At 42.8% G+C, this 26361-nt stretch overlaps 1 protein-coding gene across 8 annotated transcripts; it reads left to right on the top strand.

Annotated features, from left to right (window-relative positions):
- Positions 1-1828: 1828 nt before the first annotated feature.
- On the top strand, positions 1829-26248 carry LOC6725850 (inositol-trisphosphate 3-kinase B). 8 transcript variants are annotated; one of them, XM_044923796.1, is made up of 6 exons: positions 1829-1976; positions 2489-4135; positions 24370-24619; positions 24689-24957; positions 25167-25277; positions 25374-26248. In XM_044923796.1, the coding sequence occupies exons 1-6, from the start codon at positions 1911-1913 to the stop codon at positions 25725-25727; spliced, it is 2697 nt and encodes an 898-aa protein (XP_044779731.1). In that variant the 5' UTR covers positions 1829-1910; the 3' UTR covers positions 25728-26248. The 8 variants fall into 8 exon arrangements, with proteins under 8 accessions (XP_044779731.1, XP_039154024.1, XP_044779732.1 ...); XM_039298092.2 differs by lacking the exons at positions 1829-1976; positions 2489-4135 and adding exons at positions 12254-12384; positions 15395-16036; XM_039298087.1 differs by lacking the exons at positions 1829-1976; positions 2489-4135 and adding exons at positions 18293-18379; positions 22837-23929.
- The last annotated feature ends 113 nt before the right edge of the window (positions 26249-26361 follow it).

Below are 26361 nucleotides of genomic sequence, written 5' to 3' on the forward strand. Positions count from 1 at the left end.
GGGTGCGGCGGGGCGTTGAGTAATCACCGCGCCCTTGTCTACGCGGTAATCTTGCCCCCCCTCTCTCCCTCTCTCTCTGTCTGCCATCTCGCCGTCTCTGTCTGGGCTGTTGCGTCTGCGTTGTTCGCCGACCACTGACGTCATAGCCGCTGGCGTTTTGGACAAAGTGCGATGCCGCACCGTGGATCACCCATCACCCATCATCATCGTTATAAACATTATACGGCCATCGTATCATCATAATCATCATCACCATCATCATCATCGTCATGGCACCGTGGAATGGGTGGGCATTTCGAGTGAATCACGTGCTTATCATAAAGATTCCGTGCATACCAAAAATTCAATCAGATAATACGTATCTGACGACTTTTAGTCAATGAACCTGTTGATGGGAAATTGGGCTATCCTTCTTTTTTTTTTTTTTTTTTTTTTTTTTTTTTTTTTAACTTGTGTTGAATTACGAAGAACAATTTGAATGCGGATGCGACTTACGGTTTTGTCACCTACTTGCATAACGTACGTATGTATATACAGGTATAGTAATTATTGCAACTCATAAAAATTTTGCAATTTGCTACGGAATTTCTGCAACTACAATCAGTTTTGACGTAGGTCGTTGGTTTGCGGTTGAGCTATACAAATGTACTGACATATTTCGTCTTTCGTAAGTCATGTACGCAAGCGGTTTTTTTTTTAAATAAATTTTTTGTGTGTAGCGAACTGTTCTCTGTTTTAATTTCGAAGAATTTAATCGACTCCATTCCGTTTGGCTTTGTGCTTGGCAAAGAGTTGGTGTAAAGCGATAAAATGCTATTTGCGTCATTTGGTCTGATAGTTAACTATAAAAAGCAAGCTGGGAACTTATTTATAAGCTGAAACATGAACACGATACAAACATGGGCAGAGCTATTTAATTTTGTGCATATTTCAACGGGAACTTTACAGCTTGTAATTGTTTACTAAAGACTGCTGCCAGTTTTAAGCCATACAATTTATTTTTTAATTGCCTGTATTAGATGTTCAACTTCAATTTGAGTTTCTAAATAAGTGCTTGTACTGCAAAATTTAATTATACCTTTTGTTTCGGTAAGCTTCATAAATCTGATCTTGCAAAAATAGTTATTGCTTTAGTTGTTTTCCGGGAAAAAGTTCCTAGTCAGCTGGGTTTTTTTTATTTATTATTTGGTTTTTTCGGCGATAAATCACCGATTCGTCCCATTGTGCGTCAATGTCGGTGTGTGCGTGACTGTGCGCTTGTAGTGGTGCTCGCAGAGTGCTTTATTGCATTGGGCTCGCATCGCCTGTCAGTCTGTCACTGTGTGTGCTGGTGTGCGTGCGCCTCTCTGTGTGCTCGCGTGTGTGTGCGTGTGTGTGTGTGTGCGGCGTATCTGTGTGCGCTCAGTGCTCTGTGCTCAAATGCAATTTACAATTACGCGCGGCAATTGGAGCAGCTACCGTTGTGTGCGTGCGTACGTGCGGGATCATTGCACATTGCGTCAACGTTTCAAGATCACAATTACAATTACCCCGACGCAGTGGCGCAGTGGCAGTAGCACCAAAAAAAAACCCATCTCAATTGCGAGAGAACAGTGGCAAAAAAAGCAACCGAAAATTGTAAGGCACACAATTTGCCGAAGAAAACTATCAACAATACGAGTAATAAGACCAAACGCCCGCCCGCCCCCACAACAGCTGCTCTCCGTTGCTGCGCCACTCCACCATTCTACGGCTCAACGATTCTTCTGTACAATTCTTCGAGCCTCCCCTACCCCCCCGCTGCTCTTCTCGGATTCTTTGCCCCTCCGCCGGCCCGCTGGAAAAAACGGGCAGAGCTGCAGAGCCGCAGAAAGCGATTTCAGTTCGGCGACGGCAGCGCACAGGTGCCATTCGGAAAGTGCGGACGTAGAATGTTTGCCGGGGATTCCAGTGGCATTTTCACCTATAGTTCCACTCGAATTTGTCTCGACGCCAGCGTTAGTAGCGCGTTTCGACGGAACACAGATCGCTTTTTCCAACACCATAACCACCTTTTCAGTTTTGAGTCTTTCCTTAGCAATTCCTCCTAATCACTTCCCAACTAAAGTCTTCCCTACTTTCTCTTTCTACAATCCTTTTTGTAACTGTTCCCATCCTTCCTTTTAACTATCTACACACACTGATTCCTAACGGAAATCTTCACTGCTTTTATCTTTCTACTATCGTTTTATCGCCAGCCTTTCACTTATAACTCGCTTCTAACATGTATCATTCTCCCTTTTTTTTTACTATCTCTTAAATTATTATACAATACTACAGAAGTTGTACTTTATTCCATTTTCAACACTTTTTCCAAGTTCTCATAACAGTTAACCTATCACATTACACTTTTTTGCATATTCCTGTGCCATCTTTGCTGTTCTAACGTATCTCACTCTTACTTCATTAGTCCCAACTCTTTGCTAACCTGGCATATACGTACCTTTACCCACCTCTTCCCGCGATCCAGCCAATCCATCCATGTGAGATGATGAGTGCGTGCGACGGCGGTACGGGAACGGTTTCGCGAACGTCTGACGCCCCCGCTTTCCAATTCGATGTCATGCCAAAGATAACGACGTCGCCGTCGACGTCGACGACGAAAGCGTCGGCAGCGAGGGCGAAAACGAAAACGACAGCAATAGCAACAACGACAACGCGGAGAACGGTTAAAATTGAAAATAAATGGACGGCGGCAGAGGCAACGGCGTTCAGTTATCAGCGGACAACGGAGCAGATTGGAGCTAGTGCCCGAGCCAGAGCCAGAACCAAAGCAGCAGCTACAGCCAGAGCCAGAGCAACCCCAACTGCGGCCACATCCAACCAGCGAAGTGGCGTTGGTAATCCATCCATCTCTGAGTTGGCCCTACGCAAGGCGCAGTTGAAAGCGCAGTTTTTCGGCAATCAAGTGGCTGGATTAGCCCGCGAAAGCGAAAATAGTAGCAACACTAGAATCACTCGCACCACCACCTACCGCACTGCTTATCCCAGCTGCAAGACGGAACGAGGCAAGCCGGTGCAACAGCTGATCGATCAGTTCCAGGCCATGATTGTCCAGCAGCAACAGCAGCAGCAGCTGAGCAACGAGGGGGAGGCCAAGACGCTGCCCGGAGCCACTGCATCCAATTCGGACGAGGGCTGCAATGTCACCGGCGGCGGACTGAGTCCCTATAGCAGCGACAACGAGGATAACAGCCTATCGCCAAGGCAGCGCAAAATGAAGGTCACACGCTGTGCCAGCAGTGATTCCGCCCTGGGTCTGGACGTGGACGATGGCGGCATGGATGTGCCATTGCCGCCCCAACGCCGGATGACACTGACCGTAACGGATTTACCCCTGCGACCGGCTCTACTGCCACTGGCTGAACCCACAGCCCTGCCAGATTCGCCACTGACATCGCCCACCGGCGGTGGCAATCCGAGCGTGGGTGTGCCCACCAAGGTGCTGCTCGAGGAGCGAGTGGTGGCCGCACCGGGATCGCGACGTGAATCCACCCAGAGCTCGTACAGCGAACTGGGCGGCAGTGGACTGCCGCTGGGCGTGCGCTATGTGCGCACACCATCCGTCGTGGTCAGCGACTATTCGGATGACATAACCGCCTGCGGCATCAGCATGGAGGAGATGGAATACTTTCGTCTGCAGCGGGCGCGTGGCCAGCGGCGCTGTTCCCTGGAGGCGGGGCATCACAGTCATAGCGCTGGACATGGCGCACATGGACACGGTGGATCGGGAGCGGCGGGAATGTCGCCGGGATGTGGCAAGGACGATGGCCAGTCGGATGTCAGTGCGGCAAGCAGTTGCAGTAACCTCTACTATTGTGGATCCACCATTTCTGCCCTGGATGGCGGCGAGTGCATCGTGAATGGAGTCCGAGTGGCGCTCGCCAGAAAGAGCAGCACCCAGAGCAGCAGTCTCAGTCTCAGCGACGAGGAGGAGGAGGAGGATGACGACGAGGATCGCGACGAGCAGGATCGCGATGTGGATGATCGCGATGCGGAGGAGCTGCTCCAGGAGGATTACGAGCGGGGGGATCGCGAACGTGAGAGGGAGCGGCAGATCAGCGAACTAATGGCCGCCACGCAGCTTGGTGATCGTCAGCGGGATCGATCCAAGAAGGTAGGCGCCCGCGATGACGTCACAAACCAGGGAAATCTCAAACTAGACTAAAGAATTCGGGGTGGCAAAACGGACAAGTAACAAAGTGGAGCAGCCTAGTAAATTTAATATTAACCACTATTTTTTTTTTTTTACAAATATTATTAATGATTGTTTGTGTTGTTGTTATCGAAAGCATAAAAGAGCAGTGAATGAGGGCAGGTCTGAATGGCAGCGAAAGAGATAAGCAAGTTGGTGCATATACACAGGGAGAAACGGGTGCTAGAAAAAAGAGGTGGCATCATTTGAAAACAATCTATTTTGCTCTAGAGCAGTATTATACCGTTTAGTTTATCAACTGCAAGACCATTGTAACTATAGAAAAAGACTATGATAATAAGACTTTTACAATACACATATCTATTAAATATAACAAGAGAAAAAAACAAAGAAAATCCCTTGACTTGATAATGCGAATTACTAAAGTTTCATCTTGTTTTAAAGATGATGAGATCCTTGGGTCTTGCTCTAAGATATATAGGCTCAAGAATGGTAATCCCCCGCCTTATCAGCTAACGGTTTTTCCACCTGGCATATACAGATCCCTTCTTTCAGTGTATGCGTTTGCTTAAAAGGCTGTTAATTAATTAGATTTTTATCTTATCACTAGAATGAGGTTTTGTTGCTCGGAGAAGTCGTTTTGTATTCTCCGCTTTCCGTTCGCTACTATTATTATCTTTTTTTTTTTTTTTTGAGTGTGAATGCGAACGATATGGTGGTGATGTTGAAAAATAGGGGGTGCCTTGATAAAAAAAAAAAATTATATATAAATCTACCAAAATACGAAAACCTCGGATTCGTTGGTTCATTTCGTTTTTGTTTTGTATCTAGAACTGGAACAACGACAAAACAACGGCGGCGATAGCGCGGAAAAGAGCTTATCTTAGATAACTGTATACTGTATTATAGATAAATATTATGTACATATATAAGCCAGCACATATTTACCTTTATATAATGGCATCTTTTTTGTGGTTTATTCCTTTTGTTGCTGTTGCTGCTGTCAGCAGACGGCGAAAAGTTTGTAAAGCAAATAAAAGTATTAGAAACCGAATTTTCGGAGTCATGATAACGATAATAAAGCAATTCACCTGGATATCTCATCGTCCATATATATGTACATACATAAGTGTATATGCAAGAGATATGGATATGTGTGTTGTCTGGTCGTATATGTATGTGTGCCTGTGTATGTGTTTGGTTAATAATGTTAAGCGCTTATCAAGCGGGTTTATCTCCCTGGCATTCATATAGTAGTATATGGTATATATACCCTCGCCGCCGACAAAAGCAATAATTGGAGGCATCCCAGAAATGGCCTGTTCTTCTACTTTTTTTTTTAAGCCACGAGCATGTGGCTTATATATGCTTAATACCATATACTATACCACTATATAGTCTGGTTATATCTATGATGATCCCATCCGCCTGTCTAATACAATTGTATAATGCCATGACTTTGTTGTTTTTTCTTTATTTTTTTCTTTATTTTTTTTTTTATTATTTCTTTTTTTTGTGGCAGGGGGATGAGTGATAAGCGATTTTGGGTGATATCACGCATACGTCACCGTTCCCATTAGGATTCGCATATATGGTCTATATGACACACGAGCCCTCGTGTCGGTGGGGATTACTCTATAAGTCCCGGGGATTGTGTTTACAAGCACCAGCACTGTTGATAAGAAAGTATCTCAGAGATGGCGAAATTTCTGCAAGCATAATGATAATGATGCACACTAAATGACGACTTGTTTGTATTTTTCTTGAAATTCTTTTCAAACTACCTCAATATTAAGTCAAGTTTTTAGTCTATAAACAAATCTGTGCAATTTCTGACCCAGTTAATGCTTTTATCGCCCCATTTGCATACACTTTTTATTCAGCCTCCAGTGCTCTGTAAGATACACTTCAATTTGATTAGCATGTCATTACAAGTTCCTTACCCATTTGAATACGATTCTTATTCAACTTCCGTCTCTGCTTTTTTCTTTTATTTTTTTTTTGTTATGGGAATTGCCTTTGATTTGCCTTAGATTCCCTCGTGAATATGCTTAATAAGAACATACGCAGTGATGTGACCTTGCCAAACGGCGAACCAACTTAATTTTGAGTGGAAAAACCCATCTAGTTCGTACTGTTACGAAATCATTTAGTTTGTTTATGAAATTGTTATTATTTTGCTGCTCAGTCCAACTGCTTGATGCCTATGAAATTCCAATGAACATGCCATATATCAGGTATTCCTATCTAATTCCACGAAACGACCTCAAGTTTCATTCATATTTCGAGTCGTATAAGTTGGTGCATTATCAGTAATGGATATACTATATTATACATACATATATCATCAGACACATGATGCTGGGCGTTTGTTAGCTTCGCCCGATATCTCCACTGTTTGGCTTGGCATTCCTGGGACCCCCATTTCCTGGTATCCTACTCATCCCACCCAGAAGAGCCCAACCCATGCCTGTCACCACGCCTTATCACAGTTGTCATTATAGTTTGGATGGGGCGATCTTGTTTGGGTTATTCTTCGCATTCCATTTGCGCTTCGGGATGTTGTTTTCTCTGGCTCATTTCATCGAGATGGAAACTTTGGAGCTTTGAGGACTGAACCGAATTGCCCGAGGCTCGAGGCTGTTTCTTCGTATTGTTTTGCTATTGTGGACACTGCGGCGTGGGCTTCATAGAAATGCCTTTTGCTTACTTAAAGATAAAGCCTCTGTGTGGGTGCCAAAGTCAGCGACAATATCGCCATTTGGTCCGCTGACGTCGCTGTGACGTCACTGGGCCGCCTTTGTTTTCAAAAACCCCATCTCCCTCCCCACTCCAAATCCGATCCCCATCTTCTTTGTCCAACATTCGAGGCATGATCATTAATAATATCGTGGCACTAAAGTGCAAAGTCAGCGAGCGAGTCTTTTAATGGATGGAGGAGTATCTTCTTTATGAAGCGCAAAATATTGATACAAATTATATCATAATAAACAGGAAATGTGACGCAGATACATTCTGCATATAGGATGTGCAAGAAGAATTCCTATAGAGTATATATGTGATACAATATTTATTAGATTGATTAAACATTCGGAATAGAGCGCCTTACTGTGATGTCTTCCAAATGGTTTAGATAAAAAGATTTCCACACATATTTTTGATGAGCTCATTTATGGCGTTTGATAAGAGTGCAATTTAGCCACTTTAAAGATTACTTAATGTATATTTAAAGCCGCAATAAGATAGTGTCTATATGGGGAATTGTCAATAATGCACTGATAAAAAGTATAAATTAGGAAAAGGTGTCACAGTGAAAAGTATTGTACATATATTCATACTGCTTTAAATCAATTTAATTTATAATATCTTTAAGGACATATAAAGATAGTATTCTATAATGAATCAGTTGGTTGAATATCATCTGTAAGATAAGATATTAGGTTTTATAAAATGAAATTAGTTTCTCTAGTTTTCGCATAACCATTTCCATAAAATCGTGTATTTGAACTTAACGCTTTTGCTAACAGCAGGCAAAAGCGGTTCAATTTGGTTCCTTATTGGTTTTGTTCAGTTTGAAACTGGTTAATATTCCTGTGTAAAATGAAATGTAAAGATTTGAGGATTTTCAAGATGTTATAAACCTATTTAAATGGCCATTAACGAGTGCTTCGATATCAGCTATTTGAGGAGAAGCGTAGCTGATCTTACTCTGACGTCCAAGCAACATTTACCACCATGATTGGATCGTGTGGTGCTATTTGGTTTTAATAGCTTTTATGGTCTCGGTGGGTCGTGCACATCCGTCACAGTCCGATCAGCCAGTGCCAGTCCCAGTCGCAGTCACATTTCCAGACCCCAGACCCCAAACCCCAGACCCATTCCCAGCGTCATATCTAATCAACACATCGTCGCGAGCGACGGGCACAAAGTGGGTATCTCGGGGGGAATTCGTCAGAGGAATTGGAATGGAAATGGGTATGGGTATGGGTATGGGAATGGGAATTATGACGCCCACTAATTGTGTGAGAAATCGATTTAGCGGCGAGATCTTTCCGCTGACATCTCATCCCCGTCCCGATCGCACACAACCTCATGTAAGTCGTGTCTGGGAGTACTTTTTGGTACAAACCGTTGACCTTCGCTCAAGCGACAACTTCCGTTGACGTCAGCAGTTGTCGCCCATCAGCGATCGCGGCGAAGATCGTCACAAGTAAATTATATTGCACCCCCCTACCCCTCTCCCCCTTTCATCCACATTCCTATCCCCCTGACAGTGGCCCTTTTCCGCCCTCCGGAAGCGGCAAAGAATACCCGCAGGAATTGATGACCAAGTCCAGATACCCTAGAAACTAAAGTGAGTTTAGCCTCAAACCGAAACATTTCAAAATCAGGAGATCCATAAATCTTAAAGGTTTTCGAACTTTGTCAGTGAGTCATTTGGTTTATATACAATTTTTTAATAGCTGTCTTTGAACTTTGAGCAAGAAAAATGATTCATAATTTATAGGTTTTTACCTATTTATTATAATATATTCGGGTGTTGCCTATCGAAATAATCGGCAAATGATGCATTTGCATTTTGAAGGCGTGTTTATTACCACAAAATTGTGTTATCATAGCAATTATGTGGAATCATGTGTTGCTGTCGAATAAATGTCGTTAATCGAAATAGACGGCAATTAAAGTCTGCCGAAAATCAAACGAAGAATGTCATAACTTATCGGTTTTTATCAATCGCAGCGCTGGCTATCGAAATTATCGGTAATTAAACTCGAGAAAAACACTGATTGATCGATTGTTGTGGAAACGGCGAACAACTAGCAGTGAACAAGTAAACACAAGAATTGACATTAATTGATTTTACGAGTCAAAGTTCATTTCATATGAAAAGTGTCATCAGACAGAAGATTTGTACACATTTTTCTCACAAAAGGTTACTTGGAAAATAGTTTCAACTTAGCTCTTAGTCCAATCAAAGGTTCAATCCTGAATCCTGAATCGGAAACCCTTTGGAGTTAACTTCGATTGTCGGGTGTACGCAATTTGCGTCATTTGTTCTTGTCGAAGTTGTTTGTTGGTCGCAGTTTTTGTTTTGTTTTTCAGCTGGTTCTCCGATTCCAAGGCTGGTTTTGTTTGTTTCTCGTTTGCAATTTCCACTGAATTGTATCCGAGTCGTCGATCTCGCGGGACCAGCCATCTACACAGTAAGAAATAGTTGTCTAGTTTGTACTATGTGCGAAAAATATTTGTATACAGATCGGAATTATTTTGGAAAGTTTGTTTTTAACTCTGAGCATATTCGAAATGGCATTTGTATTGGTTTAAATAGTATATTTTTGTAGCATACTTTTGAGCACATAAACTTGAATACTTCAATCGCAGAGTTAAAATTTGTTTGTATTTTGTACATGTATCTTCTGCTTAAAATGATTTCTTTCGGTGCACTGCAGCTTGCGTGCCGGCATATTTGTCATTCCTGTAAGTGCACGCAGTTGCCCCTCCCTTCTCAGCCCCCTCCTAGACCCAAACTAACCCCTCCTGCCTCCCCCCTTTGGGACCCATTAAAGGTTATGTAGCCGTGTTGCGTGTCCCCAAGCGATGGCACCCGAAACACACGCGCCACCAGCAACATGCAACATGCAACATACTCGTGGGATGGGCTTTGATTTACACTCGACTGCTGCGTTTTCGTTTCCGGAATATCTTAGTTCTTAACTGAATTGGATTGGCAATAACCAGAATTTCCTGGTTTCCCAAGGGGCGTAAGTAATCGCCAAAACAAACCAAAAATATTTGCTTAATTCGATTCCAGTTAATTGCAGCTGCACTCACTCGGAAAATATAAGTGCACTTAATCAGATAGCGCAGACATCTCTTTGTATTCGAATTAGATTAAATTAGGTGCTATTTTTAAAGATATTATAGAAATTATAATTATTTATTTTTTACAACTTAACACCTTTTTAATAAATGGTTGCCATTTTGAGATTAATAAACGTAATTGGCACATGTCAAGGATGATAAAATAGTGTCAAAAATAGATATGCTGAATTTTTCCACGGCAGTGCAATAAAAAAAAATTAGCAAATATTTTAATTTGCCTCAATTCACAATTCATTACCGCCGTAGCTGCGAGTACAGTAAGGCCCCCAAAGACGCACCCTCAACGCGAACATGTTTTGCCAATTGCTGATAAGGCGCAACAAGCGCACTTGTACAAGGCAATAGATATCGCCTTCTAATATTAGATGGCCACAGTGGAGATAACCGAAGGAACAGATAGAGAAATTGGATAGGTTTGCCATGGATGAAGGAGAGGAGGAGGGGTGGGGGCAGGGGGTGAGGTGGAAAATTCGATTAGAGATACACTGAGAAAATGGCATTGTGGCCTTAAAAAAAAGTTTAAATATAATAACATAACAAACTTAGTAAAAGACAAAAAAAAATGCTTATATATACAAATGTATCTAACTATCTTTTAGTCTCTATCACTTTAAATAAAACTCAAATAATTTTGAATATTTTTTAAAAGCCTAAATTTTACTCTTCATATTCAGATATTCATAGTTAATTTTCCCTTTTTAGTCCGTGGATGTTTCATATTTTATTGCCCATTTCCCGCATTTGGACCAGCGATAATAGAACACTTAATTTTTCAGCCAACTTCCAATCCCAGAGCCCGCGTCTCATTCCGTATGTATCTTTGTATCTTTTTGCGGCTTCACTTCAGTTGCCATATGACAGGCTATGAGTATGGGTCGCAGCTAGGGATTGGATTTTGAATCGGATTGGGATGGAAATTGGTTGGAATTGGGCACTCCGTCTCCATATCCACAACCACATCCACATCCACATCCACATCCATGACCATATCCACGTTCACTTCCAGCTGCCTGCTTATCGTTTCAAGCCATCAGAGCGACTCCATAAAACACTTAGTATATCCATGCCCCCATTTCGGGGGCGTGGCCGGCAGGGGGCGGGTGCCAAGTGGTCAATTAATAGCATACAAATATTGTGACAGCCGTGCGATCGTCATAAAGCCAAGTTATACGGCAAAGGGGCTATACAACTACATATATATACATATATAAATATATATATATCCGCAGGGCGGGGAAGATGGAGGGCTACCGATTAGAGACGCCGGCAATTTGCATTATGCAAATCAAATGGCAGCGGCAATTTGCCGCCGCAATTAGTCGCCTTGTCAGAGGATCGGCGACAAGGAGTCCGACTTTGCGTTTGGCTCTACACTGTAAGAAATTAGCTAAGAAGTTGTATAGATAAAACTTGAGATATTGGCACCAAATGCAACACATCTTTGTAATTGTTAATAAATATATAACATAATTCACATTTTTGTTTACAAGAATTTGATCTTTAAACACAATATATTTATATTTATATTTATTTATTTACAATTATCTTACAGATACATTTTTAATAATATCTGTGCTATGTTCTTTTGTAAGTAACTTGCGATAAAAAACAAACTTTTTCCATTGGATGATTGAATTTGGCTAAAAAACCTTATCTATATCATGTTATAAGGTATCCTTTATTAATGTTTGTTTGTTCCTGCGTTAATGTGCAATTGAATGTGCACTTATTTCTGTCAGTGTATTTGGGCAACTGTCACTGGCAAGGGCATCCAACAGACCCTTTGACTTTTCTCGCCGGATTTTCGCATGTTTCAATCAGCGTCATTATTCCATCATGTTGCCGCAGTGTCGCCGCCTGATTTATGTGGCGATTAGCTCCACTTCCAGATGGCTTAAGGACCAAGGATTGTTAACCACGGAACTCCAACCGCCCCCCTGCCAATTCCCCCCTGCTCCCAGCATGTGTGTGCATACGATCGTTTCAGCGCCGATCAGTACTTCGCCGTTCAACTTCGTTGTGCGGCAGCAATCGGTTGTTAGTTGGATAGCCGGATAGCTTTGCTTGTTGCCGCTGTAACGGCGATGCCTCAGTCGCCCGAGTGCCGTTCCAAAGTCAACAAGCGGTCGATCGCAGCTCCGATCCAATTCGTTTCGATACGCACCCATATACCCTAACTATACCTAATAGAAAACAAAAAACTGGTGAAAACAATTTTTTGTGCTCGGTTTCTTTGCGTTTATTTACTTTGCGTGGCATTAATTCGTTTTTTATATTTATTTATTTTTTTTTTTTTGTACGCGAAGATGGAGGATTCCCAGTGAGCAGTGAGTGGGTTTTCACTGTATGCTTAAGTGTGTGTGTGTGTGTAAGTGTGTGTGCAGCAGGTTTATCCATCTGCCAGAGATAGCATAGATATATATATGTGCGTACGAGTATATATTTTATAAACTGACCCTAGGGGCCAGGTGACCACTGCAGACATGCAACTACCATAAACAGCAGTTGCAGTGGCAGTTGCCTTATGGCTTTTATGGTCGCCATACAGTGGACACTGCGGACAGAGGGACGCTGTTATTACAGTGCGAACAGTGGGGCCTGCGAGGCGCCGACAAAGGCATTAATCAGAAGTCGATAAACTTTGACATGCAAGCGGCAGCCGAATGAAGCGATCTTCATAAATCAAAGCGGGCCAAAAGCAGCGGAAAATATGTATGGGAAAAACCCGTAGTTCTTCTTTTTTTCTTTTTTTTTCTTTCTTTTTTTCTTTTTCTTTTTTTCTTTATTTTTTTCCTTTTTTTTAAAAAGGGGGAGCTCTCATTTGATTTATGGCCAGTGCGGCGTACCGCCAACAAGTTAATTGAAAACGAGGCGTGACAGTGAAATTTGCCACCGCACGCCAACGGCCAAATATATATACATATATATCTTTATATATATATATATAGCGAGCAAAGATGTCCCGCCGATCTCAACTGGATCAGCCAGTAAAATCTTGCATGGCGAGCGGGAGGAGCAGGCACTTTTCCAAATGTGCCACTAAACTGACAGATTTGGCCATAATAAAAAATTTAAAAGCCAAATACAAGCCGAGTCTGTGGAGTCTGGAAAATAAGTTGCCAACTTTAATTTATTGTGACATAACGGTATAATCTGACATAAATTATTGATAAGACGAGCGCCCATAAAAGTACAAGACAGTTGGCTTAAGCAATACACAACAGGCAAACAAACGGGTGGGCAGCGGTGGTCAGAGGCTGGGAAAACCGAAGTGGGGCGAAGGAAAAGCTGGAAAAACTGAAGCGAAAACCAGCAAAATGGCGGGGAAAATTGTCAAGGGGGCTGGGAAAACAACACGAACTTTATTTGCTCTATCGAACATGAGGAATCCAATGATAGTAGTATTGATTGCAATATTTAACTTACCATTTATTATAATATATTTAATTCATTGCTTTAATTAATCTTAAATTCTGCTTAAATGATATACAAAAAATACTTTCTTATGAACATATAGATAGGTGTAACCCCTAGCAAACCCTTTTTTTTTCTGACCAAGGTGTGCCTTATATATCTGAATATATCTGAAAATTATATATTTGCTGTATGAAACATGCTATTAAATAATTTGAAAAATGAGCAAGAAAATAGTAACTATTCCTAATATTTTCTGCGCAACAACTTAACTTAAACTTTACGTTTTAAAGTGAAACTATATATATTTATTCTAAGTGTGCTTTTGAGTGGCTAATGATTTTCAATTCGAATTAAAGCGCATTACCATATTATGGCAATTATTGCGTATTATTTTCATATTATTACTAAATGCCATTATTATTTAATAGTTGCAATCCCACCGAATATTTGCTGCTTTGTGCCCGCTCAATTATGTGTTTAGTATATATATTTATTTATTAGCGTAGATGATCTGCCCGACCTGGCCATTAAATCGTACTATATCCATTTCGGATTTATGGTCAGGGTATAACAACGGCCAAAAAGTGCGAGCCAGCCCAGGCCGCTTATAAATCATTTGGCTAACAACAACAACTGGTCGCGGCTGCAATTGGAGTTGCAGTTGGATCTGGAGTCGGAGTTGCACACGGTCTTGGCAAAAGTATCTTTTGGATCTATTATTTAACTTTTATGTGCGCATAAATGCGACGATATGATGCCGATGACGACTGGAAAACTAAAACTGGCTAAGGAGGCCCGAGCCAGTTTAAAACCAACCGACGGGTTGCAATTTTCCATTTTCAATTTTCCGTTGAATGGAGGGGGGGTTGAAATAAAAATGAGGTGGAAAAATAAAATCTCGACCATGTCTGCTGCACTTTCATGTTAATTAACAAGAAACTTTTATCAGCACGCCGATTAAGCGAATGCCACTTCTAACGCCCCAAATCCCAGATCACTCCACCTCTCTCTCCATCCGAGGATATGGTATCATGTGGCCCACCAATCCACCAATCCTCCAGTCCACCACCCCATCCAGCCATTCAGATCCATTCAGATAAGCGGCCGACACACAACAAATTGTGGTCCATAAATTTGTGCGTTTTTCGCGAATGTCCAAAGAAGCCACGCGAAGGAAGATAAGATTGGCGCTTGGGTGCGGAGATCGGAGATCGGAGATCCCAGATCGCAGATCGTTGACGGAATTCAATATACCATATTGATATGGTTCGTGTCGGCCGCAGAAGATTGCGTTGATTACACTAATTTGGCGAATTTATAAGATATCTCAAGTCGCACCGAAATGGATTGCAGTGATTAGCGGCGATTGGGAAATGGCCAACTGGGAGATAAACATAATTTAGCAATTAGCAGCGGAAATTAGCCCGAAGAGCGAGGAAATGGATTGAAATGATTAATTTTATTAAGCGCTCCAACTCAACGTAAACTATACAACATAAATACAAGGGCCTGTCAGCCAAAATAGATGGTAGTCATTAATTTCGAATTTTGTAAACTATTGGAGGTCGTAAATTTTGTGATTGGATTATTTTTAATGGCTGATCAATTAAAGTAATCTCTTGTGGCCCATAAATTATAGCTTGTCCAAAGAAGTCATGGCAAGATATGTGTGTTTTCAGCTATTTTGGGTGGCGGAGTTCAATATTGAAATTGAAAATGTCAACCGAAAACCGATTAAAATGATTTATTGGAAAGTTTAGTTTTGAGGCGGCGATAAACTGGAATGAATGGGTGAAATGCTTGAATTATGAATATATATTACAAAAGTGGCAAAGGCTCTTTAAAGATTTTTACTAACTATTTATATTTTAGAGAAAATAAAACATTTTACTTACACCAATTTCTTAATGTTTCTTGCAGGTATGTGCCAACTATCGCTTAGCTAAAAATAGAGATTATCGAAATCTCAATTGGAATTAGAAACATATCGCGTCGCGAAGGGGCAAACGAAAGACTTAGGCAAAGAACTCGCCGCCTGCGGAGGTGGACGGAGGAGGACCAGGAGGAGCGGCAGCGGGAGCGGCAGGAGGAGCGGCGGCAGGAGCAGGAGCAGGTGCAGCTGCAGCTGTAGGTGCAACAGCCGCAGTGGGCGGCAATCGCCTGGCGGACATGGCCCTGTATCCATCCTCTTCGCGGCCGCGGACGCTCATGGAGCAGCTGCTGGCCCGCAAGATTGAGGCGGCTGCCGCAGCGGGCGGCGCTCCCTCCACCGCTACCGCAACTCCTACCGCTTCCGGCTCGGCCACGCCCACGCCCTCGCCCACATCAAGCAATCCGCCAGCGGTCGGCGGCATGGCCGCCCTGCCCATGCCGCTGACCCTGGGCCTGGGCTTGGGCCTGGGCATGGGCGTGGTTAGCCGCCTGCGACGCACCGACTCCTTGGACTCCACCAGCAGCCTGGGCTCGCTGGCCTTCGGCGAGGACGTGTGCCGCTGCGACGACTGCCTCCTGGGCATCGTTGATCTCTACGTGATTAGTGCCGCCGAGGCGGCGAAGAAGAAGGTAAGCCATCGCGGTATTGGGTTCGGTTATTTATCGACGATTTTGTAAATTACTTTCTTTTTTTCGGTTTATTTATAACAAATATCTTTATATTGCTTGTAGCTTGTACAACTACATTAAATAAGTAGTTTAAGTTATTCATCTTTACTTTACATATCTTTAAATTTTATAACAAATTACTGCTAGTTCCAATGAATATCTTCTAGATGAGCTAGTATACTCTTTAAAAACCATAACCCCACGATCGTTATTAAGCTTTTTAATTTTTTCCACGAAAGCTCCAACTGGGGAGGTTGTCTTCGCTACAATGAAGCTCTTAATCTGCTATTGGGTTTCAATCAGTGTTGGCAGAAATTATAGCTAAAAAACAGTATAATCAAAAGAAACTAAAATGTTAACTTGAAATGGCCCTGCACATTTTTATTGTATTTATGAGTGTGGCAACTAGATGTTAAAAGATGAAGAACTTGAACTTAAGAATTGAACTTAAGAAATTGTTTATAAACATCATACACAATACAAATATTTGTATTAAAATAAGAGCATTATATGAATTTAAGGTCTGGCTATTTATTAGCTGAAAGCACAGCGCTGGCTTGGACTCTTGGACCGGTCCAGCCGGAAAGCTCCACTTCCATCCCATTGACGTCACTAGCATCTGAGATAGTGATCTCGAGAGAGAGAGAGGGAGGGAGAGACAGCGAGTGAGAGGGAGCGAGACAGGGAGAAGCCGCTCATGCGTAAAGCGTGGATCGTGTGAAAATGAGATCGTTCAACTGATAAGCGAAATGGGAGCGGGAGCGCGAGCGGAGGCGGGGAATCGGGAGTGGGCGGAGGCCTTGAGATTCGTGAAGATGCGCAAGATTCAGCAGAAGAGAGCGATCTTAACTCAATCTTCTCTTCCCAGGAAGCTTAGCAAGAAAGATTCATTATAGATCTTGCGACGATGACGATGGAGATCCATATTGCTTATGCAATTTGTATTAAATTTTCGTCTTTTAATGGCCCTAAACTTTCTCCCAGAGAAAGTGATTTGTGAGTCATATTTAATAAGGATCTTGGCGGCGATCTTACGAAACTTTTCATTATTGTTTTTTCATGGCGACTCCTCTTTAGCTCTTCCCCATTTTGTTTATTTACATTTAAGCCCATGTTCGCTGATTTACAAAGCCAACTTACCCAGTTCCCACAAATAAACAATGATATGCAATTATTCGTATAACAATGAACAGACAGCATAGGGCAAACACAATATTAGGCTGTGTTTTTACGTTTTCGCAGGGGGGAAATACACAAATCGTGCAATCTGTAAACATTTCACTGAAATTTGCTGATTAATTTGGTGGAAACTTCCTTTCACATCGATATTGATGATACAGAAAAATTAACAACTAATTGGTATGTTTTCTAAACGAAAAAGGAATTCTGAGAAAGGAGTCACTTTTTGCTTGAAAATATCAAGCAAGGAACTCGATCATATCGTAATGGCATTTTCCGCTGATCCTATCTTGTTATCATTGACGTCACGGCCCGATGGCCTTGATCGTTAAACTACGTCATCTCGGGTGAGTCTAGGCCAACTAATGAGCTTTGTTCCCCAGGTTGGGACCCCTCTCTCTTCCAGGTGATAATTTTGTGCCTAGGTACACTGGAAAAAATGCATATTTCACTTGGTTCAAATTCCTAGCTACAAAATATTGGAGTTTGTTTAGTTTAGTATCTTTAGTTTGCGCTTAGCAGGTTTAAAGCCTTTCATAAATATGATTTTTTGAGCTCAGCTCTTAAAAAATGCGTTTTTTAAAATAACTGAAGTAGGTGAAATATAATATTTTCTTATAAGCAATAATATATAACGAAAGGAGGGTGCTCTTAATAGGTTTAACTAATGGCTTACCTAATATCTTAGAGATACTTTTGAGATATCTCTTTCAATATCATTTCATGCTGTTTATGTATGCAGTCTGAACTTATCATAATATTATCTGATATCAAATGTGATACTCGGTTATTTTTGTCAGTGCATATGTACATATATCACCCCCAAATCCGCCTAATCTGCCTTATCAGTCTGAGCTCGCCGATTTCGGACTGGATTTCGATGGGATTTATTGGTAGGACTCCCGTAAATGAAAGCTGATGCTGCTCCCGTGTTGCTGCTGCGGTTGTTGCTGCTGCTGCTGCTGCTGCTGCTGCTGCTGCTGCTGTTGTTGCTGCTGCTCATCGCCGGCGGAGCTCTCAGCGAGTTCGGTTCGGTTTGGCTCGTTTGGGTTCCGTTTTTTTAGAGCAGAGTCGACCAGTTGAGCTTTTGCTGCGATCGCGTGCGGCTGGCTCGGGGTCTCGTCTGTGGGTTTTTGTCATTGTTATTGTTATTGTTATTGTTATTGTTATTGTTATATTGCTATTGGTAGTGCTGTTGCCCGTATCGCCGACTTTCCGCGTGTGCTTCCACATATCTCTCGCCGCCGCGTCTATATGTACATGCCCACATATATACATATATATATATATATATATATATATATATATATTTGTATATCAATTTGTATATCTGTGTTTTCTGAGCGCCCCTCTCTGTGTGTCAAGCCAATGCCAGAGACCGCGTCAAACGGCCCACCAAAATAAAAAAAACCAAAAAAAAAAAAAATACGAAAAAAAACACACACAAAAAATTAATAATAAACAGCAACACAGCCCAGCAGCAATATTATTAACCAGAGCTGTATTCCGAAAATATTATAATTTTTTTGCCAGTTTGTTTTTTGTTTTTAAACAATTTATTGCCTTTGGTTGCGTGTGCTTTTCACATTATGTATTTTCATTTTGAATTCAACAGCAAGCCGCAGAAAGAAAGCTGGAAAAATTCCACTAAAATGTATAAATGTTCTTAATTAACAGTTAATTGCTAAGAGGTGTGTGTGTGTGTGTGCATTTCGAAAAATTTAATTTCTAGTCAAAAAAACCTACAATCCAAATCATACGTGTGGTGGCTCTGTAATATTCCTAAATCAAATACATACACTTCAAATATTTGAATAGTAAAATAAAAGCCTAGTGAAAGATTGCACAAATGATTAAAAGATTAATAAAATCATTCTTAATTGAATGCTAACTGCTATATTGCGTGTTTATTCTCAATTTTAATAGCATTCCACTGCACACCACTTAAAAATGAAAGCTTCAAAGTATACAAAATAAAAAGTTAACAGAAATGTTTAAGAACCTTTTTTTTTTGGAATCTTCAAAACAATGGGCAATAAAATGCAATTTCGAAAAATAAAAAATTTCCGCCACTTTCGACTTAATGAAAATGAATTGAATTACTCGTGTGCATGTGTGTGAACGTTTTTTTTTACTGTGCCTTCTTTCCAAGTCAACCAAACATTTCAAAAGAATCAAGTGGCAAGTTGGGGAATCTGCGATGTGTTGCTGCTGTTTCGTGTTGCTGCTGTCATTGTAAAGTGTGTTAATTGAAGCACGCGCCAAAGCCACCAAAGAAGCGAGAGCGAGAGGGAGAGGGAGAGCGGGGGAGAGAGAGAGAGCAAGAGTTGGAGCGAAAGAGAGGGCAGTCAGAACTCTTATACTAGATGACTGAAATAGCGAACTGACTTTTGCACCGAAAATCCGAGTATTCACATTTATGTAAACATTTACACACTATATAAACGACGACGTCAATGAGTACGCCCCACCCTCCCCAGACACCCCACCCAAACAAACCCACAGCCACCCGCAACCCCCTGAAACCCCCCTCCTATGCATAGTTAGGTGCTACGCAATTGGAGGAGCAGCACCACCCACCCAACAGCAGGCCATATCCAAAAAAATTTAACGCGAATTATATAATTGAAGAGCAGCAGCAGCAGCACCTTCAGAAATCGTGCTCATTTGCGTACGTACTGCGAATTCGGCAATTGAAGCTCATTAAGTAGCCGAAAATGGAACTAAATCACCCCAGCACCCCACACCCCCACCCCCACCCCCCAACCCACCCAGGTGCCTTAATTGGTGCTTGATCGTTTCAATAACATCCGCCCAGCCACCCACATTCGCAGCCCCACTCACAATTGGAGGCCCAAGACCGTATCCGAATGCGAATCCGAATCCAAAGCCACAGCCAAAATCCATTCTGTGCGTCAATGGCACACCGAAAAAAAAAATAATAATAAGAAAAAAACAATAAATTGGGGTTGTTAATGGCCAGCCATAAAACGCATTGAATGTTGTACAAATAGCTAACTTTCAGAGAAAAGCAATTATTATATTGAATTGGGCATGATCAATTTTTGAAATTAGCGATCTGTTCTTAAAAAAAAAAAAATTATTTGGTACTGCAGTCATTTATGAACTAATCAATTTGAGCTGCAATCTGCGCATTTCAATTAATTTTCTCACATTTCATTAACAAAAGCCCGCGCAATTTTTTCCAGTGCACAAATAGAAGAAGAGAAACAGAGACTCACACTCAGAGAAATTGAAAGAGCGAGTAGTTGAGGTGGCAAAGAGCGAGAGGGCGGTGGACAACAAACTGTTTACTTTATTAATTTTAAGCTTTTGGTAGTTAACAAAAAAAACTGAAGAAATACTGAGAGAAATTGCGTTATGCGAATGTGAATGTGTCCAATTTTGTGAGAGTGGGTGGTGCTATTAATTTAGGGGGGGTAGTGGGTGGTGCGCCCACAGGGGGATGGTTGCCAAGTGGGGGTGGCGAGTGCAGGCATTACGTACCCCCATACCAAAAAAAAAAAACACACGATCCAATGTATCTATGTATCTATCTATATGCATAGTACACAGCGCGATATATCGAGTCGTTATCGTCGACGTCGGTCTCGTTGTTTTTGTTGCTCTCTTCGTTGTTGGTGTTGACGGCATCGAAGATTGTACAATTGTTTTTATTAGATAACGAGCAAATTTGTATTTAAGAACGGATTGCAAGCCGAAACCAAGCCCAGCTAGATGGAAATATAATGCGAATATGTATTGGAAGATAAGGGAAGGAAGAAAGGAATGAATCGATTATATATTATTGGGAAAACTCAAAGAATCCTAAGTTCTTTTAATCTTCTTTGGCTTATTGAATAGCATATCGCATGGGTTTCTATAACTAACTTTATAAATAACTATTAATATACAAGCAGCAAATAGCATTGGCTTAAGAAATATCACACATACGCCATGTATGCCCGAGCTATTAATAAACAACAGAGTTGGCAAAAGATAGAGAGTAGGAAAAATCGCAGTCTTAAAAATTGTTATTGCTAATAATATACATATTATTAAGGCATAAGTATAAAGAAAGCCAAGCTAAGCTTAACTTTAGTTCGATCTAAGATCTTTGTAGTCAAATACTTTGAGCCCTTATTATAGCCCTGTTTTGCAGCTGAGATAAGATCTCGTTCCTTATGATGATATATCCCCACATCTTACTGATAACTTAAAACCTGAAAGATATCATTAATTAACACGCTAGGTAAAACGGTGTAGTAACTTTATGAGAGCTCTGAATATTCTGGAATTGCTGATAAAGTCGAAACCCTTGTCCCACTTACTAGCACTTAGTATTCAAGCCCTTGCAATTGCAACCCTTGACTTGAATCAGAATTAGATAAGCCAAATGTATAGTAGGCGATCGCCGAGCACCGAGTAGTATTACAAAGTACGTTAAGCGGAGAGATCTATGGTTGATATGGGGAGTACCAAAGTTCTCTAGATGACGGCGAAACAGGCTTGTTGTTGTGTTGTTGATATCGCTGGTGTTGCTTTGTTGTTGATGTTGCTGGCGTTGTTGATGTTGCCGGTGTTGTGTGGCTCATGTTGCTGTTGGTGCTTCGTTATCGCCTCACGGCGACGGCGTCAACATTTGCAAATGACGTCAAATGTTATAAAGAAATTTCAGTTCGCATATACATGCCTATGTATTTGTATTTGTATGGCAGGAGATATATATACATATATATATAAGCGAGTATTGTTGCTGTTGTGCACTGGCGTAACTGGATAGCCGCGTCGCTGGCATTTCCATTATTATCATAATGTGCTGTTCGATTTGGGTTTCGGATTGGATTGGATTGCCTTGCCCGACTCTGGGCGGTTTCGCTTGTGGTTGCCGCTCGATGGTGTCGCTGTTTGCTAGTTGGTGCCGCTGGTTGCCGATGTAGCCGGTGACCATTGGCCAGTTTGACCATTTTGCCAGCTTCTAGCTTCGGATGCCGCAGATGGAGCTGCCAAGATGCCAACACGCTCCGACAATGCCTACTTAGTTTCGTCTATCTTTGCTTTTTGCGAACTGCGTTACATGGCACATACATATGTATGTGGTAAATTTAATCAATTTTGATTGATGTGTGCGCATTACAGCCGCAGTAGCAGCAGCAGCAACTGCAGCAAACACATCTATGTATATAAGCCCAAAAGCAGTCAAAAGCCAAGGAGTCAGCTGCAACGAAGCGATGATTCCCTGATCAAGAAGGGATTCAGCGTACTCCAAAGTGGTTTCACCATGACTAGGAACTATGGGAACTGTCAGGTGAAAGTAAATCCTCAATAGGCTTTACTGGGCAAGCAGGCACATCTAAATTCTCTATAGACTTCCATGTTCAGTGACTTGATGGAAGGGTATCTGGGTGGCTTGGGGATCCAATCGCTCGTTATGATCGTGGCGGGGAAATATGATGTGGTTTTTAGGCGCGAACGGGTTCGCAAGTGCGCAGAATGCGAAGTGCAGCGACTGCTCGGCTCTCCAGCTCTCTGACTCCGATCTGTGTGTCTCAATCTTCGAATTTTCGTTACCCAATTTGCAGAAGTACATACATAGTTGCATTCGCTACCAGATACCGCCACTGATGCACTTAACCGAGTGCCGTGGGCCAGAATCCATGTAAGATGTCCGTGTGCGCCCTCAGCCAGCCACAGCCGCCGAATACACCCAATCAGAATCAGAAGCAGAAGAACGGGCCAGCGAGATTACCGGCCTTGGCAACCGGAAACGGAAGTGCAAGTGCAAGTGGCATAACACTGAACGGCAAGGCCAAGGGCTCCGTAACGCCACCGACGCCGCCGCCCTCGCCGCAGGTACGGATCTACGAGGACTTCGACAGGATGAGCGCCAAGGAGGTGTACTACAATGAGGCGGGCAAGAAGGTGACCGTGAAGCTGCTGCACTTCCCCGACGTTCCGCCCGAGGAGATATCCAAATTGAAATTCGACGATGATGATGACGACGACGATGAAGAGGAGGAGGATGGAAATGGAGACGAAAACGAAAATGGTGACGATGACGATGGCGAAGACAAGGGCGAGGAGGCCGATGAGGATAGCGATTCCGGACGCAGACCGACATCGGCGGACAGCGAGGATGCGGGCCAGAAGTCGGAGACAAGTGGCGGTGCCAGCAATGCCACCGCTTTGCCCAGTTCCTCCAAGAAGATCTTTCGCCGCAAGCTCTCCGGCAACAATATGCAGCCACGGAAATGCAGCTTGGCCTTCGCCCAGGCCCATGGGATTCGCCAGCGGGCGGAGAAGAAGCTATCGATGCCGACCATTAGCATTACGGCCAATTCGGGCGAGCATGTGGCCCACAATTGTGGCCTGCGCCTGAACTTGGGCCGCAAGCTGTCGCAACAGCATTCGCTGCCCCTGGGCTCACCCACCTCGCCCGCATCGCCCACGAGTCCGGGACCGCGACGATCGCATTCGCCGCTGGGCCAAAGTCTGTGTCCCGGCTACATCCAGTACTCCAAGTCGCTGCTGGAGGTGCCCATGCCACGGGACTACGGCTATGCCAGCAGCGATGATCTCAGCTCCGAGTGGGACTCGGATGTGTCCACCTCAGCGGCCGGCTCGGCAACGGGATCGGGATCGGGTGCCGCATCCCAAGCCACCACCGGCAAGAAGGTAGGATGGGTAGCCCGATATATAGATAGATCCTATCTCAGGATAGGAGGGTTTGAATACATCATACTGTGTGTTTAATTATATAAGTTACAACCGAATTTATAGATCAAAAAATAAGTTGGTGTATCCACGTGATTTTGCCGCTCGTGTTTTCACATGTGATCGAGTGATAACAACTCAGCTGAAAAATCAGGGCACAAAAATGGGTCATTAGCCAGCTGTCTCATGCAAACTGTTTCGTTTCCAATAAACAAACAAAACTTAATTAGTGAATGCATTATTAGCGAAATGTAGCAACAGTCTGTAACATTATTATGAGCTATTTACTAATTGATTTAACGTATTATTCTCGCAGACTTTGCACACTTATATTATAAGAAGGAAAATGTTGATATTTTTAGCATCCTCTTGAGTAATCGATTTGCCCACGATTCTTGCAGAGCTCCGGCTGGCGGAAGATCCGCAACATCGTCCAGTGGACGCCCTTCTTCCAGACGTACAAGAAGCAGCGCTATCCATGGGTCCAACTGGCCGGGCACCAGGGCAACTTCAAGGCGGGTCCCGAGCCGGGCACCGTGCTCAAGAAGCTCTGTCCCAAGGAGGAGGAGTGCTTCCAGATTCTCATGCACGATCTGCTTCGGCCCTATGTGCCCGTTTACAAGGGTCAGGTGACCAGCGAGGATGGCGAACGTGAGTGGGCAGTTGTGTTTGTCCTTCTAACTATATATTTTAACTGTTATAATCCTGTGGCGCAAACAGTCTACCTGCAGCTGCAGGATCTGCTCAGCGACTATGTGCAGCCGTGCGTGATGGACTGCAAGGTGGGTGTGCGCACCTATCTGGAGGAGGAGCTGTCCAAGGCCAAGGAGAAGCCCAAGCTGCGCAAGGACATGTACGACAAGATGATCCAGATCGACAGCCACGCCCCCACCGCCGAGGAGCACGCGGCCAAGGCGGTGACCAAGCCACGTTACATGGTCTGGCGGGAGACCATCTCCAGCACGGCCACGCTGGGATTCCGCATCGAGGTGGGCTTGAATTTGAATTGAGTCTATTTATAAACTTGAATAGCCAGCCCAAAAATCGAAACCATTCAATTTACATACGACTATGTGGATGAGAAGCGTGCAAAGTGCAGGCTATACATTCATCCTTTTAATCGAATGATAACATTCGTTATTCATTCAGAAAAGGTAATGGAAAGCCATTAATTTAATCGTCTAAACATCATTCGCAGGGCATCAAGAAGAGCGATGGCACCAGTTCCAAAGATTTCAAAACGACGAAGTCACGCGAACAAATCAAGTTGGCCTTTCTCGAGTTCCTCAGCGGTCACCCACATATTTTGGTGGGTATTCAAATTAGCAAGCATGCCCAGTTGAATGGCATTAACTTGGGGATTCCCTGCGCTCGTCTCTTTTTTTCTTTTCTTTTTTGCATACAGCCCCGCTACATACAGCGTTTGCGAGCCATAAGGGCCACCCTGGCCGTATCGGAGTTCTTCCAGACCCACGAGGTCATCGGCAGCTCCCTGCTCTTCGTCCACGACCAGACCCACGCCAGCATATGGCTAATTGACTTCGCCAAGACGGTGGAGCTGCCGCCGCAGCTGCGGATCGATCACTACTCCGCCTGGAAGGTGGGCAACCACGAGGATGGCTATCTCATCGGTATCAACAATCTCATTGATATCTTTGTGGAGCTGCAGGCATCCATGGAGGCGGAGGCGCGTGCGCAAGCGTCACCCGTTTCTGGCGAAGATCCATCACAGGAGACGGGTGAAGAAAGCAAACCCTAATGGGAAATCTATACATTTCTACACGGAGGTTTGGGGCTGGGCCCCGGAGACAAAGACATTTCCAATTTCCGAATCGATTAATCCCCCATTCCTAGGCTAAGTTATACATTTTTTTTTGTTTTTTTTCTAACAGTTTGCGTAAATTTAACCCCTTAAGTTTAAAATCAAAGACTGAAATCACAATATGCATACACATATTTTTACTATATACGATATACGCGTACATATACATATATAGGAGATATATAGCCTGGCCTATATGTGCTGCTGCTGTAGTGTAATTTATTTATCCAAAAAAAAAATTCACGTTTGGCGAATCCTAGAGATACCCGAATGGCTGGAGATAATCCCCACAAGGCAGTTGAAACTGTCGATCGTAACGATACGAAAAGTAACTAAGAAATGAACACCCAACACGCAACAAGAGCTTAGACTAAGTTTTTAATATAATGGTTATGCGACTACCTACTAAATACTACTAATTGTGCACTATTAAATTCAGTTAAACCAGAAAAACGAAAGTACTTGTTTCAATTTCTTTGTGGAGTGAGCACAGATAATGGTCTAGTATAATAAATATAAAATATTACTTGCGCCAAAGTGGAATAGAAATAGTTATTATAAACAGGAATCA

The sequence above is a fragment of the Drosophila simulans genome, chromosome X (assembly GCF_016746395.2).
Source record: "Drosophila simulans strain w501 chromosome X, Prin_Dsim_3.1, whole genome shotgun sequence".
NCBI classification, from domain to species: Eukaryota; Metazoa; Arthropoda; class Insecta; order Diptera; family Drosophilidae; genus Drosophila; species Drosophila simulans.

Excerpts from the sequence above, each read along its gene's own strand:
- LOC6725850 (XM_044923796.1), top strand. The coding sequence starts at position 1,911 with ATGTTTGCCGGGGATTCCAGTGGCATTTTCACCTATAGTTCCACTCGA. Across the intron at positions 4,136-24,369 it reads AGCGGGATCGATCCAAGAAG|AGCTCCGGCTGGCGGAAGAT; the intron begins GTAGGCGCCCGC and ends CGATTCTTGCAG. Across the intron at positions 25,278-25,373 it reads GCGGTCACCCACATATTTTG|CCCCGCTACATACAGCGTTT; the intron begins GTGGGTATTCAA and ends TTTTGCATACAG.